Source organism: Osmerus mordax, chromosome 9, assembly GCF_038355195.1.
Source record: "Osmerus mordax isolate fOsmMor3 chromosome 9, fOsmMor3.pri, whole genome shotgun sequence".
Taxonomy (NCBI): Eukaryota; Metazoa; Chordata; class Actinopteri; order Osmeriformes; family Osmeridae; genus Osmerus; species Osmerus mordax.
This window is the reverse complement of record NC_090058.1, coordinates 820,906-840,388: the sequence shown is the minus strand read 5'-3', so window position 1 is coordinate 840,388 and position 19,483 is coordinate 820,906. Positions and strand designations below refer to the sequence as shown.

The window sequence follows — 19,483 nt, the reverse complement described above, 5'->3', positions numbered from 1 at the left end:
TGGCTTTTGTCTTGTTGAAAGTACTATACATTTCCTGTGTGTGTGTGTTACCTGTGTGTGTGTGTGAGCGTGTGTGTGTGAGCGTGTTGATAGAAACCAGGGGACCTGGGGACTGAACCAGCTGATGGTCTAGTGTGTCTCCTCTGTGTTGTGGTGAGCTGGTTTGTTGTGGCTCCCTTCCAGAGAGCATCTCCGGGGGCTGGGTTGCCCTGCATAGCTCAGGGCCCCCCACAGTCTGGGGGACAGACCACCCCAGGGTCTCACAAACACACACACACACACACACACTCTCACCAGCCCCCCCCCACACACACACACACACACACACACACACACCCGGGCTGGGATGGAAGACTCAACAAACTTCAGTCCAGTCTTTAACAGAACGAAGAGAGGAAGTGTTCTGTGGGACCTGAGGGCAGGGCCACTCTGGCTGTGGGCACACAACACTAACTGGCTTGTTCCTGCAGGAACTGGCTTTCAAGAACGAGAGCGGTTTGACGGGGAACCCTCTGAAGATCTCGTGGTTGGAAGGACAGCCTGAAGTCATCTCTCCAGTGTCTCTCGGCCCCGGCCTGTCCTCACCTGCACAGGTACGTCACCAGGGAGACAGCGTGGGCGTGGCCTCTGGGAGACAGCGTGGGCGTGGCCTCTGGGAGACAGCGTGGGCGTGGCCTCTGGGAGACAGCGTGGGTGTGGCCTCTGGGAGACAGCGGGGGCGTGGCCTCTGGGAGACAGCGTGGGCGTGGCCTCTGGGAGACAGCGTGGGTGTGGCCTCAGGCTGGCTGTCATCTGAATGTGCTTAGTCCTGACTCCCCCTCTGTGCTCCACCAGCCTTCATGTCTGCCCCATGTTACAAAATCCCCCCACATGCACCGCTTCCAATCCAAATAACATTTCTTAAACACCACCCCGCAAGGAGAGGTATGTAAACCTCAGAGGTTTTATTTTTGTATCGGCGAGCATATATTGCCCTAGCACTTGCTCTCTCCCGGTGTGTTCCAGAACAATGTGTTTGGTTAAATGGGTTGAAGTTTGTTTGGTTTGGATCGGGCTGTGTTGGGCCCCCGCCTGGCCCCTCCTCCTGGTAACGTCCGACCCCCGGAGGGGGGAATGTGGGGTTCGCTCGGAGGCACGCGGCAAGCAGAGACGAGCGTCCGGCTGGAATGGTGGACTGGCACGACACAGCAGCCCCGCCCACCCACCACCATGCCAGACTCCCCTCTCCTCCCCTCCCACCCACCACCACGCCAGACTCCCCTCTCCTCCCCTCCCACCCACCACCACGCCAGACTCCCCTCTCCTCCCCTCCCTCCCACCCACCACCACGCCAGACTCCCCTCTCCTCCCCTCCCTCCCACCCACCACCACGCCAGACTCCCCTCTCCTCCCCTCCCACCCACCACCACGCCAGACTCCCCTCTCCTCCCCTCCCACCCACCACCACGCCAGACTCCCCTCTCCTCCCCTCCCACCCACCACCACGCCAGACTCCCCTCTCCTCCCCTCCCTCCCACCCACCACCACGCCAGACTCCCCTCTCCTCCCCTCCCACCCACCACCACGCCAGACTCCCCTCTCCTCCCCTCCCTCCCACCCACCACCACGCCAGACTCCCCTCTCCTCCCACCCACCACCACGCCAGACTCCCCTCTCCTCCCCTCCCTCCCACCCACCACCACGCCAGACTCCCCTCTCCTCCCACCCACCACCACGCCAGACTCCCCTCTCCTCCCCTCCCTCCCACCCACCACCACGCCAGACTCCCCTCTCCTCCCCTCCCTCCCACCCACCACCACGCCAGACTCCCCTCTCCTCCCACCCACCACCACGCCAGACTCCCCTCTCCTCCCCTCCCTCCCTCCCACCCACCACCACGCCAGACTCCCCTCTCCTCCACACACCTCAACACCCCTGCCCCCCCCCCCCCCCCCCCACACACACACACACACATACACACAGCACCCAGGGTGCACATCCACGCACACTGGGACATGTCACACTAATATGTTTTAATGTTGTTATGGTAACCGGTTTGGCCTTACAGATATCCGGCGTAGATTGCTTCATCTCTTTTTAGCTGGCTTTTACATGGCAGAGTATGAAAACATGATTATGGTCATTTTCACATTAGCCCTCAGTGGAGAGGCCTGTATGACATAATGGTAGATCCAGTGGATCTTAGGAGTGTTGTCCTACATCTGGCTCAGGGTCGAGGGAGGGAGAGAGGGAGGGAGGGGGGAGGGGGAGGGAGAAAGGGAGAATGAATTAGGGAGAGAATGAGTGATGCTTTGAGCTCCGGCTCTTTCCTTTTCTTTCTCTCTCCTAGTCTCCCCATCCCTCTGTCCATGTCTCTCTCCATCCCTCCATCCGTTTCTCTCTCTCTCCCTCCCTCGCTCCATCTCTCTCTCTCTCTCTCTCTCTCTCTCTCTCTCTCTCTCTCTCTCTCTCTCTCTCTCCCCCCCCCCCCCATCAGCTGCAGTCACAGAGGAGCAGTCATAGGACCTGCTTCCTGAACCTCATCCATCCTGCTCCCCACTGCTGTGCAGGGTCCACCTCATCCAGGTGGCCCTGCCCCAGGTGGCCCTGCCCCAGGTGGCCCTGCCCCACAGGGCCCTGAGGGCCTCCAGGGACGGCAGTGCCCCCCAGACCCCCCGGCCCTGTAGCCCCGGTCTCCCGCTCCGCTCCATAAGTGGTCTCATTCCTCTGGCCTGGCCCCCCTGGGTAACCCCCCCCTGCTGGCTCTCCAGACCACTTTGGTCTGTTTCTGACCTTAAATGGTTATTTATGTTTAGAATGTACAAACTGGAACCAAGGTTTGTCCAGGGTGGGTAGTGTTGCTCCACTCTTCCGGACGTGTTCAGCTCCTCTGTTTGGAGAAGATTTAGTTTCATTTCCTGAGTAGGGCTTGTTGTTTTGTGTCTCAGCCCGGTGCCATAATAAATCCTTAACGAGAATGTTGTGAAATGAGTACATCTATGAAATATGTCTTGTAAATCTTTCTCAAGTGAGTGTAGTTCTCTTCTAATAGCCATATTGGCATGGAGACATGTGTGTTACGTGCTTCATGGATATTAAAGGAACAATCATACGACACTGAGGGTGGTTTGTGTGACAATAGGTGCTTTATGTTGTTCCGTCATGGTAGAAGCAGAGGTCCCGGTGATGTAGCTCTCCTCGGAGAACACATCTGTTCTCTGACTGGAGGGACCACAGCCACACTCTTATACTGCTACAACTCTAACCCAACCTCCCAGAATATCTGTGCTTTTGGAATCCATGTGTGAGCAGCTGTGGGGATCCTCCATTAGAACCTGTAACAGAATCACGTTCTGGGTTTTGGAGGTGACACACATGGAAATCTCATTGGCCTCCATTTTAGTTTCTTGTATACTGTGTTTAGAGCAGCCCTGTACGTGGGTGAGGGTGTTTCTAGAGCAGGCCTGTAGGTGGGTGAGGGTGTTTCTAGAGCAGGCCTGTAGGTGGGTGAGGGTGTTTCTAGAGCAGGCCTGTAGGTGGGTGAGGGTGTTTCTAGAGCAGGCCTGTAGGTGGGTGAGGGTGTTTCTAGAGCAGGCCTGTAGGTGGGTGAGGGTGTTTCTAGAGCAGGCCTGTAGGTGGGTGAGGGTGTTTCTAGAGCAGGCCTGTAGGTGGGTGAGGGTGTTTCTTCCCCTGGCAGCTCTGTTGTCAGAAGTAACCACGTGAACCAGATGGAGAACAGCGTGACCAGGGGGACCGCGCGACCCGGGGAACAGCGCGACCCGGGGAACAGCGCGACCCGGGGAACAGCGCGACCCGGAGCGGCCGGTGACTGCAGGGCTGGCAGCCGTAGCAGCGCTGGACCTGCTCTCTCCTGGGGAGATGAGGAGGAGGAGGGGTCTTCTAACCACACAGGGGACAGACATTGGATAGACATTAGAGAGGCTGTGGGATGCAAGGCCTGCTGACTGGATGGGCAGTCTGGGATCTGAAGTCCTAATATTCTGTAGTCAGTTGTTGATTATACATTTGTTAAGACTGAATTCAACAAGAACCTTTGGGCTTATCACTGACTCTGCAATTTTCCTAATAAGGAATAGATTCTAATAGATCTTCTTCTTGGGGTTTTTGGACTAGTCGTCTGGCATGATAATAATCTGTGGTTATCTTAGTGGTCATCTTGGTGATTAATGTTTGAAAGCCTTGTGATTGGGATGGTTCCTGTGGTGTATTATGGAAATCATGCCGTGCGTGTGCTGAGAGAGGTCATGGGCCTGAGTTAGTACTAAACAACAGCAAACCGTGTGTATGGCTGCACTCCTGTAACGCACCCTGACACTAAGGACTGTTCTATAAACAATATTGCTTTCAGGAACTCTCCCCTCATGCAGCAAACCCACAAGCCCAGGCTGAATATGTTCAGTAGCATTAGGTTCTTCTGCCAGACACAATTAGGAACAGGAATTTCTCAGTTGTCAAAACAATGCCTCAGAAACATTTTTCAGCAAATCAAAAAAGAGAGTCTGTGAAAACGACCCTCTTCTTGTGCGAAGCCAGGGAGGGTGCTGGGTATTCTCCATGATAGCCAGATTGGAATTTGCAGAGAAAGTGGTACCAGATGTGATGGTTGGGGTACCTCACAGTTTAAGATGCTTGGCCAGTTTGCGCTCCGCCAAGATAATTTGTCTTCCAATTCCAGCCTCTCTCTTCTCACATCAGCCGTGAGGTCAGACGCTTGTCAGCTGAACCTGACCGCGCGTGCGGAGCACGACTCGTACAGGCGGTGGGGGTGTCGTACGGTCCAAGGACAGTCTGTAAGGGGTGTGTGTGTCTCTGGTGTGTGTGTCTCTGGTGTGTGTGTGTGTGTGTGTGTGTGTGTGTGTGTGGTGTGTGTGGTGTGCGTGCGAGCAGACATTGTCCTGATTGGGAAAAGTACCCAGAAGATCCCAGATCTGGAGATGTCTACAGCTATGGGGAGCCTGTGTTTCTGGTGTAACCTTGTTCTCCATGAGTTTGTTTTTAGCTTGGGGGTACATACACTATCTTTTGACAATTCCTTTGTAAAGCAAAGTTATTATAACAGATTTGAATTGTTATGGGTGGACTGGAGGTTTTACTGCACGCTGGGTTTGTGTAAAGCAGTGTCCAGAAGAAGACCAGACCAGGGGTTTATAAGGCTAGGTTGCGTTAGTTAGTACTCCATTTGCATCAGTAACCCTGGTAGACTTTGTGACGCAGTGTAAATGCTTATCTTGTGCCCTTATCTGGGAGTGTAGCGGGTGACTCAGACGAGCTGCTCCCTGCTGTACAGTAGTCACTGCTAGCTCATTGTTCAAGCAGGTGTTCTCAATGCTTAGCCAACCAGTCAGCGTCTTGCTCATGCTTCATTTCCTCTAAATACCGCTCTCTTTCAAATAGAAACTCCCCGCTAAATAGATTGAAATGTATTTTTGAATTAGTGACCCTCTGTATTTGATATGCTGCAGTCTTTGTGTGTCTGTTGTTCAGGTCTGTGAGCACGCTGTGTGACCGGTTATGCTTCAGTGCTGCCTCAACAGCAAAAACATGTCAGTCCATCAAAGTGTGTAAACAGTTTTATACAAGCCTTTCAGAATGCTCATCAGTGCAATTCTTTGAATTTGACAAGATTTTGAGTTCCCCTGTAGAGAATAATACAACACTCTGTACAGTAAGACACTCACTCTTCTCAGCCAGCGTTATTTTCATAAACAATAATAAATAACACCCTGAAGTATATTACACTAGATGTATAATAAGATGCATAGAGCAGATAAAGGGACTTGATCTGATGCTGTTCCTATGCTAGCAAGGGGCCTGGAGCCTGGGTCCCCTGGCAGGTGGCTATGAGGTCCAGGGGGCCAGGGTGGTGTGTGTGTGTGTGTGTGTGTGTGTGTGTGTGTGTGTGTGTGTGTGTGTGTGTGTGTGTGTGTGTGTGTGTGTGTGTGTGTGTGTGTGTGTGTGTGTGTGTGTGTGTGTGTGTGTGTGTGTGTGTGTGTGTGTGTGTGTGTGTGTGTGTGTGTGTGTGTGTGTGTGTGTGTGTGTGTGTGTGTGTGTGTGTGTGTGTGTGTGTGTGTGTGTGTGTGTGTGTGTGTGTGTGTGTGTGTGTGTGTGTGTGTGTGTGTGTGTGTGTGTGTGTGTGTGTGTGTGTGTGTGTGTGTGTGTGGAGGGGGGGATTCGGGCCTTGTTTGTTCAGCAGGTACTGTTTAAACCCTCATCAGCAGGCCTGGGCAGTAATGGATGTCTCTGGGCCCCCAACATGTGGAAGTATCAGCTTACCCCTTGCCGCCTACCCACTCCCGCGCCACTCAGCACAACCAGGGACTGCTATTTACAGCTGAGAAAACAGCTCTGGCTGGCTGGTGTCGTCTCTGCGGGGGGCGGGGGGCCTCTGGTTGCAGCCTGGCCTGCCACCACTGGCTGTCTTTATTGGAAGCAGAGCCAAATGTTTGTTTTCACTGTGTTGTTGAGCAGCAGAGATGGGGGCACCTCCGTGCACCCTGCAGGACTGCCGCTGGAAAGCGTGCAGAGGAGAAATTGCGGAGGAACAAGAAAGCCAAATCCTAACAGCTCAGGGACCTTGAAAAGCCTGGAGGGTTTTTTTCTTCTCCCCAACATAACACTTAGTCAACAATCACCTTGGTGAGAAAACAGGAAAAATGTGTAGAATGAGAAAGATGGACTAGAATGTTCTCTTCACTGTTCTAGAGCTTGACAGAAATAGAAGTTAAATGATTAACTGGACACAGACTTTATCAAATGCTGTGACAGATAAAAGCTAAAAGAACATGAACTTCGACCCCTCAAAGAACAAAGTCAAAGTTACTCTTTCATTCCGATAGATCATTTATATGTATAGCATGAACGTTTTCTATAAACTGGTTACGACTCAAAAAGATGGTTTGCTAAACTAAGTATAAGTAGTGGAAATAGATACATTAATAAAAGAAACAGAATTCTTGCCAGTGGGATGGATTCTCACACTTTTGATGTTGTAACTTCGTCAACCAATCACCTCTTACGTACACTTACGTGCTGCTAATTGAGTGAGGCCACAGTTCTGTTCAAACAGTTTTGTTTTAAAGAGGCCACAGTTCTGTTCAAACAGTTTTGTTTTAAAGATTTAAAGATTATATCAGCATGTCCTCTGCCTCTGCAATATCTTCTTATAGTCTCTGACGTAGGTAAGAAAGAGGTGTAGTGTGAGGTTAGGTTCCAGGGCTAGTACCGCCAAATCCTGCCACCTTTTACTGAACTCCAACATGGGACCTGTCCTCTTGTTTAGTGCTGGTGTTTCTCCATCACCTGTAGCACGTCGTCCAGGATGGAGGGGCCCAGGTCTAGGCTGAAGGAGAAGCCGCAGTCGTCCTCCTGCAGGGTGGAGTCCTCGGGGCAGGTCAGGGTGGAGTCCTCGGGGCAGGTCAGGGTGGAGTCTCCGTCTCTCTCTGAGCTCAGACTGCCTCCGCCAGGGCTGTAGCTGTCCCCCACCCTGCGCCTGGTGCTGGCCCCACAGGTACCCTGCTCCTCCACCTCACTGTCCAGCAGGGGCATGGAGTTACACTTGGTCTTCCTCTGGGAGGAGCTGTGGGGGCTGCTTGGCCACCCGGGGCTGTCTGTGTGCGGGGGCTCGTCCAGGTTGAGGCGCGGGGGCTTGGGGGGCGGGGAGCAGGCCAGGAATATGTTCTGCTCGCTCTGGGAACTCTGCAGCAGCAGGCTGTGTCCCCGCTTCAGGAAGGACAGGTCCCCGAAGCTGTCTGCGTGGGCGTCGTTCCCGATGTGGGTGACGTGGCGGAAGTCTGCCAGCGGCAGGCTGATCATGTTGACCGACAGCACCGCCTTCCTCCTGTGGCTGCGGCCCGACCAGTACCCAGACCCAGACTTCCGCTGCAGAGACGCCCTCAGCGGCATCCTCCTGTCCTCGCGTGTCCTCAGACGTCCTCGCGTGTCCTCAGACGTCCTCGCGTGTCCTCAGACGTCCTCGCGTGTCCTGAGACGTCCTCGCGTGTCTCAGACGTCCTCGCGTGTCCTCGCGTGTCCTCAGACGTCCTCGCGTGTCCTCAGACGTCCTCGCGTGTCCCAGACGTCCTTGCGTGTCCTCAGACGTCCTCGCGTGTCCTCGTGTGTCCTTGCGTGTCCTCAGACGTCCTCGCGTGTCCTCAGACGTCCTCGCGTGTCCTCGCGTGCTCTTCTCAGGCAGGAAGTGGGTGTGAGCTGAGGATCAGAGGCAGGCGTTCACCCTGCACATCAGAGAGAAGACACAAACCAGGAAGTGTTAACATCGGATCAAACCTAACCTCTGATTGGAGGGTGAAAGTGATGTCATCAGCACATAGAACACGTCAGATCTGAATGTACACTTCTAGAACAACAGTGTGCATGGTTGAAGCATGTGATTGCACAGTTTCCCCAGTGCCAGATGGACTGTGTGGAGGCTGAGGTGGAACAGCAGGCGTTGTTTAGAGAATGCACCTGCTCTGCTCAGTCAAATCATGGGATTCCTCATTATTTGGCGCCTGGGAGCTGGTCCAACACGTGCTTTGAAGTGTTTCGATTCTAAATGTTTATACTTCTTGAATCATGCTGTTCCCATAAATACAGGTGTGCTCTGTTAAGCCCACTAGAGGAAATGCCTCAGTCTGTCTGACTTACAATAACCATGCACCAAATATGTTCAGTCTTACAGGAACAGTCAGAAGTACTCTTTTTTTTTTTTACTTTTTTTTTTTCTTTTATCGAGAAGAATAAAGAAGAAGAATCTTGTTAACTGAGATCATTAATATCTGGACGTGCTGCTCCTGGTTGCACAGCAGCAGAGGTCCTCAGATATATTTTACAGTAATAAAGAGTTACTGAATGACCTCACATCTCGTAACTCCAGATTATACATCTGCTCATCTGTGAGGGATGGATCTGGTTTGGTGAGGGTTTAAAAAAAAAATTCTCATCCGCATTTGTAAACTTTTTGCCGAACAAAATGTTCGTAAGATAGTGATTAGAGAAAGTCCAGTTCGTCCAACTGACATGATTGATGAGAGGTAAAAGAAATTGATTTTCATTTACTAACATTTTGCATGCTTGAGATCAATGTCCAAGATAAACTATACCTTCTGTTAGTTCAGCATGGATACAGTCATTTAGTGTTTTGTGAGTTGTAATCATTTTATTGACTTGCACAGAGTGTGCTTCATCATCTCTGGCTTGTCCAATGGACAACCTCAGCGGTCTCCCTGATTTTTACAGTCCTCCTAACAACTTCGCTCGCATTAGATCTGCTTTCGTGACTTGAAACACTCACTCAGTAAATTTGTAAGGCACTATGGCAAACATGTTTTGTTGGCCCGTAAAGGTTTATCGGCACTTTAGAAGCAGCGGGTGATTGGAGAGCGCGGACACAACAGCATTCCTTTCCAAACATGTCAGTTTGGGCCGGGCAGGAGGGCTGTTTTCCGCCCTGGTGATCATGTGGAGGACGGGCTGTGTCCAAGTGTGAATGAGAGAATCTGAACAGAGGCCAGTTTGCCATGACCCTTTCTGCGTAATCCTTCTCAATCTACCTGAACGCTTCAGAGAAGGACCGTGACCACCTGTCCACAGTGAACCAATCCAACATTGCTGATTCCGATTCTATTTTGATCAATACCATAGAACAGTAACTATCATATACGTGTATATGATATATTTACATTTAGTCATTTAGCAGACGCTCTTATCCAGAGCGAATATATATCATACTTGTGTGATCTTTTTTGAGGTATATAGATATGGAATAGTTCTTACCGTGTGTAGATCCAGTGTGTGTGCCCTTCAGATGAGTGAGTCAGGAAGCCGAGTGGAGCTCCTACCTGCTCGTCCACTTTGCCTCGACATGACGGGACTCGTCCAACTGTCGACACCACCGACGAGTCCCACATGAGGCTGGTCCTTAAACCAAACTAGTCTTTCAACCAAAGCTGACGCTCACGTCTTACCTGAGTCCTAACGATGTTTCAACACCCTTACAGAGGACCCGATTTGTGTTTTCCCCGCTTCTTAAGGTTCTTTGAATTGACACAGACAGTAGCCTAGGCGACGGCTCCCAGCAGGCTAAAGTCCACGCAGGTGTGTCTGTGAGTCTCCTGGAACTCTGACAGAGTGGCCAGGTGAGGTAGGAGCGCAAACAGGGAGGACATGCAGCTGGGGTGGGTGTACCTCCCCCTCCTCCTCTCTCTGAGGCCTGTGTGTGTGTGTGTTAACCCAAAGATGATGTCATTCTCCATGCGGTGTGTGTGTTCGATGGTGTGGAGTCTGTCTGTCTGGCAGCACCTGAGAGGATGGAAGCTTCTGTGCTTGACCACCTCAGGTTCACAACGCTGCAGACCGCAGCAACACGAGCATGTGAGAGAGCATGTGTGTGCCAGTCCAGTTGGAGCCTGAGTGCATTAGTGAACTTGGTATGTGTGTACACTTCCCCTGTGTGTGTGTTCCACTGCCTCTCTGTGTGTGTTTTGGAGCGAGTGCGGGCCTACACACAGAGAGGGTTAACTCATCACTAATCTCCATGTCATTGTCTCTACTCTGCAGATTTCCTGTGCTGGTCTCTGTTAGCTTGTCCAAAGCCCCCTCAAGCTAACACAGGCCGTTCTGGTTGACTGGAGACCCAGAGAACCAGAGTGGTATCGGATGAAGCCATTGACTCGCACACAGACATGCATGTGCTGGCCGGGGTTGCACAACACTGATAACTTGTTGCCGTTCCAATTCCCACGCCTCCGGCTTGCTACATCACCAGCTGGAATGTGGTAGGAACAGGCTGGTGGAAAATTGATGTAATTTGTCTCTCTTAATATTGTGGAGGCAGGAAAGATCCTTAAGATGTGTTTGCTTTCCACCTTCAGATTTCTATAGACAACACGTTAGGCTAATGCTACAGTAAATACTCGCATGTAGCTTAATAAATTATAGGCTCCCAGCATCCTCTGCATCATGACCAGCTGTGAGGACAGACCCTTTAGGAGTTAAGTATTAAGTCTCCTAGGTTAAACTGACCTGGTGTTAGGAGTTAAACAGTATTAAGTCTCTTAGGTTAAACTGACATGGTGTTAGGAGTTAAACAGTATTAAGTCTCTTAGGTTAAACTGACATGGTGTTAGGAGTTAAACAGTATTAAGTCTCTTAGGTTAAACTGACATGGTGTTAGGGAGTGGATTCATACGCAGTTGTTCTCCTCTTGGAATCCTTTCAGCTGCCCTTCCCTGTTATCTTGCCTTCCCTGTTCTCCTTCAGAAGAACTGGTCTGGCTCAACACACACTCTCACCCACACATGAAACGGTTTCTGAGCGTAACATTTATTCAGGACTAGAATCAAGCGTTTTCAACCACCCACCTTTAAGCAGGCTTTTAGTATTGTCCCTGCCACAGTTCTGCTTCCCTACATGCACAGCAGCTTCTGAATAGATCTTTAGTAGATGGAATAGCTTCTGTTAGCTGTGCTAGCTTCATGCAGGTGATGACGTAATGCAGGTGAGGAGACGGCCTCACCTGCTGGCAGGTGATGACGTAATGCAGGTGAGGAGACGGCCTCACCTGCTGGCAGGTGATGACGTAATGCAGGTGAGGAGACGGCCTCACCTGCTGGCAGGTGATGACGTAATGCAGGTGAGGAGACGGCCACACCTGCTGGCAGGTGATGACGTAATGCAGGTGAGGAGACGGCCACACCTCCTGGCAGGTGATGACGTAATGCAGGTGAGGAGACGGCCTCACCTGCTGGCAGGTGATGACGTAATGCAGGTTAGGAGACGGCCACACCTGCTGTCAGGTGATGACGTAATGCAGGTGAGGAGACGGCCACACCTGCTGTCAGGTGATGACGGAACACATTTAGTCATTTAGCAGACGCTCTTATCCAGAACACACAGAGCTTAAAGTATTCCGGCACCGTGCCGGATGTCTGGCGTGCGGCCGTGAGAAAAAACAAAACGTGCTTGCGGTTTAATATTTTCGAGTCAATTGATTTCACCTACCAATCATATAAGAGGAACGCAGCTCTAACTAACGTTACAGCCTATCAGAAGCAGAGCAGGGCGGGTCCTGGCAACACAGTGTGAATGAGATCCATACGTCACGTTAGCGTTGTCGGTGAAAGCATGTCATGAAGCCTGGGGGTGATGTCCAGCCCATGGAGAAAGGACTCTGAATAAATGGTGCTGGGCGTGGATAGAAGAAGGTAGAGACGGCGAGCCTTTTGGTGCCAGAAACTGAGAGAGCCTGGTGCTTGTTTCTGCACGTTTTGCTCGAGGAAGTTACTATATGCCAGCAGCGGTAAGAAAGTGCTTGCTCTTCATGAGTTAGACCCCGGTCATAGAGCCGCTGCCCGTGCACTCAAACTTACCACAACGTTGCCAGGAGCAACTGTTGCAGCTGACACACCGTTGTATGACTGACCGCGTCTGCGACTTAAAATTTCGCAGTCACTGGTCACTGTGTAGAACATTTTAACATACTTGAAAGTAAATGGTGCCATTGAAGATAAGTCCGTTTGAGCAGTTTCTCCCCCCCCCCCCCCCCCCCCCCGCAAAAAAGGTTCAGGCTCAGGATTTTTTTTCACTTTAACCCCTGAACACTACAATCAGCTCTCACTGCTTGGGATCCAAGTCCAGGTGGTTGTTAACACAGGGTTATGTGCAGGTGGGGGAACACAGGGGCTGAAGTAGAAGGTCTACAGACCAGGGACAACTTGTACAGTGTCTTCTTTGTAATCTGGGTGAAGGCAGCACCAGCGGAAGTTGTCATGATACGCAAGGCTTTTCTTGATGTGAATGATTTAAGGATAAAAACAAAACATTTAGGAGGAAGGGTATTAAATTTCAATGAAGTGGAGGACGGGTGTATTTGTTTTGGTTTGCGAGTCACGTATGAGTGGTGATGTGTGTCTGTCTTACCTCTCATACTCTAAGTGTCTGCAGTTACGGAGTGTTGCTTTTTCCTGGGAGTTTTTTTTCATGTCTTCTTTTGGGGGTTTAGGTTGGTTGAGGTGCCGATCTACGGGCATATCTGGTCTCTCCTGGTTCTGCACGGCCTGCTTGCCTAAGAGCTGTCTCCTCCAGCCTGGGTGATGTCCACAAGCCCGGCTTGAAGCCGGGCTTGGTTTGTATAATATCCTATACCAAACTACACTCATCCTACACTACAACTACACTCAGCAAAATGTGCCCTCTGGCCAGGTCTTAAAGACGTCTTTTGGGGAAGCTTTTCTCCCGCTCCTCTTACGAGGGTTAGACTGAGGGTTCTTAGCAGGCCTGTATCCCTCCATGTTTTGATATGAAATCTGTTGCAATCAGAGGGCCCTTTCCCGGAAGGTAAGCCTCTATGTGAAAGACATAATTCTGGTATTACAAAGATGTATTGTTGAATTTTACATAGCGAATCAGCCCGCTCTCTTATTATAGGAAAGCCAGAACACATCCATCATAGCGAAATAAGCCAGAGCACAGGGAGTTCACGTCTCCACAACCATTTCTCTTTCATTTTGTTTATTTCTCTTTCTTTCGGGCTTCCAAATGCCCAGTCTCTCTCCTATCCAACAGGCCCCAGTCTCTCTCCTATCCAACAGGCCCCAGTCTCTCCTATCCAACAGGCCCCAGTCTCTCTCCTATCCAACAGGCCCCAGTCTCTCTCCTATCCAACAGGCCCCAGTCTCTCTCCTATCCAACAGGCCCCAGTCTCTCTCCTATCCAACAGGCCCCAGTCTCTCTCCTATCCAACAGGCCCCAGTCTCTCTCCTATCCAACAGGCCCCAGTCTCTCTCCTATCCAACAGGCCCCAGTCTCTCTCCTATTCAACAGGCCCCAGTCTCTCTCCTATCCAACAGGCCCCAGTCTCTCTCCTATCCAACAGGCCCCAGTCTCTCCTATCCAACAGGCCCCAGTCTCTCTCCTATCCAACAGGCCCCAGTCTCTCTCCTATCCAACAGGCCCCAGTCTCTCTCCTATCCAACAGGCCCCAGTCTCTCTCCTATCCAACAGGCCCCAGTCTCTCTCCTATCCAACAGGCCCCAGTCTCTCTCCTATCCAACAGGCCCCAGTCTCTCTCCTATCCAACAGGCCCCAGTCTCTCTCCTATCCAACAGGCCCCAGTCTCTCTCCTATCCAACAGGCCCCAGTCTCTCTCCTATCCAACAGTCTCTGCACCGGCCCTCACCCAACGCTGACTGCTTTCTCTTTCACACTTTACAACCAATCTCCACAGCCAAACTGTGAAGCGCACTGTTCCATCCTCACATTGCCACTAACGAGACACGGGCTCAGTGCTGTGCAGAGATGGCAGCAGTACACACAACCTTCACTCAAGTACAGATGTTTAATAAGACTGATAAAAGTTTGTGCTGACTAAACTTTTTCACTCGAGTTAAAGAAGTATTGGCTCTTACATAGTAAAAAGTAACCATTACTACTACTTGTTGGACCTCACATCATATCCATACATTAATACAAAAATACAGATTTTTTAAACTTTTATTTTAGGATTCCTTTAGGGATTCTTTTTTGTGAACCTTTCTAACCTTTTTTTCACACACTCCACGACAAAAGGTTATATGATATCTATGAGGGGAAGGAGAACAGAGAAGCCTAAAACTCAGTACAGTAAACCAAGCAGAGTACAGCAGTCCTCATCAAGTACCTCAATGATGCATTTTTGAAACCTTTCAAACTTTTTTTTCTTTCTTCCCCAAACCTTTTTTCCCTGAAATATTGTTTCTCCCGTCTGGAAACGTTTTTTTGTAATGTTTTTTGGGGGGAGCTTTTTTTCCACATACAAAAATAAGAATAATTGCAAACCGATTTTTTTTTACAATAATATTTTAAACAATACGTTCCGAGGTAATACCGTCACCTCCCCTAACAACATAATGCCCCAGATGCAAGCGTTGCAAGTTCACCTCGCAATTTCCCCAGAAATTGTACCCTCAATAGTTATATTAGTTTGTTACCTACCTGAATTCAAAACATGATCCGATCACAAACTTTATATAAATGGAGGCAATTCATTTAGACCATTTTTTGAATCCAAACTTTCACCACATAGGTCTTTGTAGAGTGATATTTGGTGTGAACTAATTTGAAATGTGAGAGAGGGCTTGTGTTTGGGCATCCAGAAGCCAGATGTGTGGTGGTTGTGTGTATGTTATGTTTGGAACAACACACAGGATGTGGACTAGGGGCCTGTTGCTGTACTCATAACAGTTTCAGGATGCAGGATTTGCGCTTTCATGACTACAACGTCTGGAACTGCAGACCTGGACTACTCTGGCACTGTTGTCTATCCCCATGAAGAAGAATGATTGATCTTCTCTGCGCTGTGTAAAGCCAGACGTTTGTCTTCACAGGAGAGTCTCGTTAGCTGTGGCATGTCTGATTCCACTGCCAGGGTGCATTTGTTTGACTTAGCAGGAGTGTCTTACAATACATCTTACAAATTGCAACAAATCCACACATTTCGGATCATTTATTCGCATCTTGTATGGGATCTTTTGTTTATTAAACAGAGTTCTGAATCAGCCTATCGTTTCATATCTGGCCTGCAGGAGCTGGCAGCGGCTCAAGCAGTCAGGACCCCTAACCCCCTCAGAGCCACAGGACGGCCCCTGCTTGGTTTGGCCCAGGGAGGCTGGAGGAACCCCCTGGAGAAGCCTCCTGAGGTCAGAGTGTTCTGAGAGGAGGTGATGGAGCCCTGAGGGGAGGTGATGGAGCCCTGAGGGGAGGTGATGGAGCCCTGAGGGGAGGTGATGGAGCTCTGAGGGGAGGTGATGGAGCTCTGAGGGGAGGTGATGGAGCTCTGAGGGGAGGTGATGGAGCCCTGAGGGGAGGTGATGGAGCCCTGAGGGGAGGTGATGGAGCCCTGAGAGGAGGTGATGGAGCTCTGAGGGGAGGTGATGGAGCTCTGAGGGGAGGTGATGGAGCTCTGAGGGGAGGTGATGGAGCTCTGAGGGGAGGTGATGGAGCCCTGAGGGGAGGTGATGGAGCCCTGAGAGGAGGTGATGGAGCTCTGAGGGGAGGTGATGGAGCTCTGAGGGGAGGTGATGGAGCTCTGAGGGGAGGTGATGGAGCTCTGAGGGGAGGTGATGGAGCTCTGAGGGGAGGTGATGGAGCTCTGAGGGGAGGTGATGGAGCCCTGAGGGGAGGTGATGGAGCCCTGAGAGGAGGTGATGGAGCTCTGAGGGGAGGTGATGGAGCCCTGAGGGGAGGTGATGGAGCCCTGAGGGGAGGTGATGGCTCCCAGTCCTGTCAGCCAGGGACGTCCCTGTCTATCTGAGCGGTACACAAATGCTCTCTCCAACCTCTCCTGTGAGGGCTGGTGGTCTGCAGGCTGGTGGTCTGTGTGGGGGGATGAACCTAGCTGGTGTGAGTCTAGACGATAATGGGACCTTATGACATCACCCTCCCCCCCCCCCCCCCCCCCCCCCAGCTCACTGCGGTCCTCAGAAGTAGATTGGAAACACGAGGTAATAAGCTGGACATGTTTCTCCTGCTTATCTCTCCTGTCTGGGGCCCTGCATCTCTCTGGACTGGATGTCAATAGGAGAAGTTCCCATTTAATGCTATGTTCTTTCTTATGGGTCATAATTGACCAAATCTGATATCTGTTCTCCCTCCCGCCTCCCCAACATCACCGACAGCCCAGCTGTGGAAGTCATGGAACACACACACACACCCACAGGTCAAACATGGAGCAGATCTCATCTCATCTGTCGGGAAAACACACTGGCCACCTGCATGTTTAGTCAACTCACACTGCACACACACACACACACACATACTGACTCACCCTCACACACACACACATACTGACTCACCCTCACACACACACACACACACACAGTGTGACTCCCTCACACCCTTCGGCTGCTGGAGGTTGTGATGTCAGGACTGGGCCAGGATCAGATGTGGGTGAGCTTTTGGTAGACCCCCATCAGCTACGCCACTGATGTGTGTGTGTGTGTGTGTGTGTGTGTGTGTGTGTGTGTGTGTGTGTGAGAGAGAGAGTTGAGTGTGTGTTCACGGTGGTCAGTCATGTGATCACGGTGGTCAGTCATGTGATCACGGTGGTCAGTCATGTCCCCACAGCTGCTCACCCTGACACGCTCATGGTCCTTGCCCAGGGAGGCACAGCCGAGTCCGACCTCGTGCTGAACCAGTCTGCCGTTGGAGAAGGCGCCCACTAGAGGGCGGTGCAGAGCGGAGGTGTGTGGGCAGGGGGCTGGGGGGTGGTGTTAGAACGGCAGGAAGGTACCTACGTCCTTTTGTTTGGTTTAATTGAAGAGACAACAGTTGTTTATTTACCTAATGGGACTTGCGTGATATTTCATGGTTACATGTCAGACAAGGTCTTGAGCTCACATTACTGGAATGATAATCACAGACTCCCAGCCCCGCATCCAGGGGCAGAGAAAGAGGCTGTCTGCATCCACACACCAGCCCTCCCCTCCCCCTCTCCTCCCTTGTCCTGTCTCTCTCCTGCTCGCGGATGCAGGACTACCCCGTGATCTCTTCCAGATGCTTTACCTCAGAGAGACACTCCTCCTCACTTTTCACTCTCTCCTCCTCTCCTGTCTCCTCTTCTCACGCACACGCTCTCTCTCTCTCCCTCCCTCCCTCTCTCCACAGCCACACACACGCACACACACACAGACTGCCTCTTTCCCCAGCTCACTGTCTTGTTAAAGAGACACTTCCTTGGCACTGCAAACTTCCTTCATCTAATCCCATAAAACAGGTTTCTTCTGTGGACCCAGAGCTCCCCTCCCCTTCCCTCTCGGATTAGGGACAGTGAGTGTTTGTGTGTGTGTCTGTATGATATAATAGTATTACATGTGTGTATCAGTGCATTGAGTTTAGGTGTGTGTGCGCGTGTCTGTGTATGATATAATAGTATTATGTACGTGTGTGTGAATACGATGAGGCGATCCGATTCTGTCTGCCTAGACCGTGCGTGTGAGACTGCACAGGGCCTGGGGGTCCAGCCTGCTGGCCCTGGCCTTTACAGCTCTTCATGTTTGCTATTGTCATCCCACTTGTACCTGAGATGAAAACATTGGGCTCCTCCCCCTCCTCTCCACCCCCTTCTCCCCCCACCTCCTCTCTTCTCCTCTTTTCTCTCTCCTCTCTCTCTCTCTCTACTCCACTCCACTCCCCTCTCTACTCTCCTTCTCTCTCTACTCCACTCCACTCCCCTCTCTACTCTCCTACTCTCTCCTTCTCTCCCCCCTCCACACTCATCATCTCTCCTCATCTCTCATCCCCTCATCTCTCCTCCTCTCATCTCTCCTCCCCTCATCTCTCCTCCCCTCATCTCTCATCCCATCATCTCTCCTCCCCTCATCTCTCCTCCCCTCATCTCTCCTCCTCTCATTTCTCCTCTCCCTGTTGTAAAAACACAGACACTGTGGGCAGGTGAACCGTCCCACCTGGATGTGATTGACGTGTGTCTCTGCTGCCCCCTGCAGGGCTCCCTGAGCAGCGAGCGGGACTACGAGAGCGTGGTGCTGATGAAGATGAGGCAGGCGGCAGAGAGACAGAAGCTTATTGAGCAGATGCAGAGAGAAGACGAGGAGGCGTCCTAGCAGAGGAACAACACTCACACCTGTCCTCAACAGCAGCTTTAGTTTCATAAAGCCTGCTTCCTCTGGGGTTCAAATTTATTTTCATGATTATAATTTTTTATAATGACAAATCGACTGTAATAAATATCATGTTTACTGAACTGGCTTACTGGTGACTGTTTTAAGTGTTTCGGTTTTACAACATCACTATCAGGAGGTCATCCTGTTAGATGACAGACCCTACCCCCGGCACTTAACAGACAGACCATAATTAAGATTCAGCTCATCTGAAAGGTCCTGAGCGTAAGCCTGGACCTTTGAAAGTAGTTGATGCTTCTGACCCTCTCCAAGTACTGAAACTCTCTTCCTCCCTTATCCGCTGTTGAATCATTTACATTTAGTCATTTAGCAGACACTCTTATCCAGAGCGACTTACAGTAAGTACAGGGACATTCCCCCCCGAGGCAAGTAGGGTGAAGTGCCTTGCCCAAGGACACAACGTCATTTTGCACGTCCGGGAATCGAACTGGCAACCTTCGGATTACTAGCCCGATTCCCTAACCGCTCAGCCACCTGACTGCAATCATCATTCCTTCTCCATTCTAAGATCATGTAGCCAGCTAAGGTCAAGCTGTTGAATAGGTTGAGTCTCAGCTGAGGAGAGATCAGGCCAGTAGTCTTGACCACAGAGCCCAGCTGAGGAGAGATCAGGCCAGTAGTCTTGACCACAGAACCCAGCTGAGGAGAGATCAGGCTGGCTCCATGTGAAACCTTCGGCCTGGCGCAGTCTGGCTGGGCTGCAGTCTGGTGGTGCTGCAGTCTGGCTTGGCTGCAGTCTGGCTGGGCTGCAGTCTGGTGGTGCTGCAGTCTGGCTTGGCTGCAGTCTGGCTGGGCTGCAGTCTGGTGGAGCT

General features: G+C 51.1%; 2 protein-coding genes across 3 annotated transcripts in view; one reads left to right on the top strand and one right to left on the bottom strand.

Annotated features, from left to right (window-relative positions):
* The window catches only part of dnajc17 (DnaJ (Hsp40) homolog, subfamily C, member 17), a 31,705-nt gene extending 12,972 nt beyond the window's left edge, over positions 1-18,733 (top strand). The window contains exons 10-11 of one of the 2 annotated variants that reach the window (XM_067243929.1): positions 471-593; positions 18,477-18,733. In XM_067243929.1, the coding sequence (XP_067100030.1) occupies positions 471-593; positions 18,477-18,593 (240 nt within the window). In that variant the 3' untranslated portion in view covers positions 18,594-18,733. Of the gene's footprint in view, positions 1-470; positions 594-834; positions 915-18,476 lie in introns of those variants that run through there. The other variant, XM_067243930.1, reaches the window with a different exon arrangement.
* On the bottom strand, positions 7,085-10,107 carry LOC136949581 (cdc42 effector protein 3). Its single transcript, XM_067243932.1, has 2 exons — positions 9,772-10,107; positions 7,085-8,231 (listed from the first exon to the last, which is right to left on the bottom strand). Exon 2 carries the CDS (start codon positions 7,900-7,902, stop codon positions 7,276-7,278), a length of 627 nt encoding a protein of 208 aa, XP_067100033.1. The 5' UTR covers positions 7,903-8,231; positions 9,772-10,107; the 3' UTR covers positions 7,085-7,275.
* Positions 18,734-19,483: the final 750 nt, after the last annotated feature.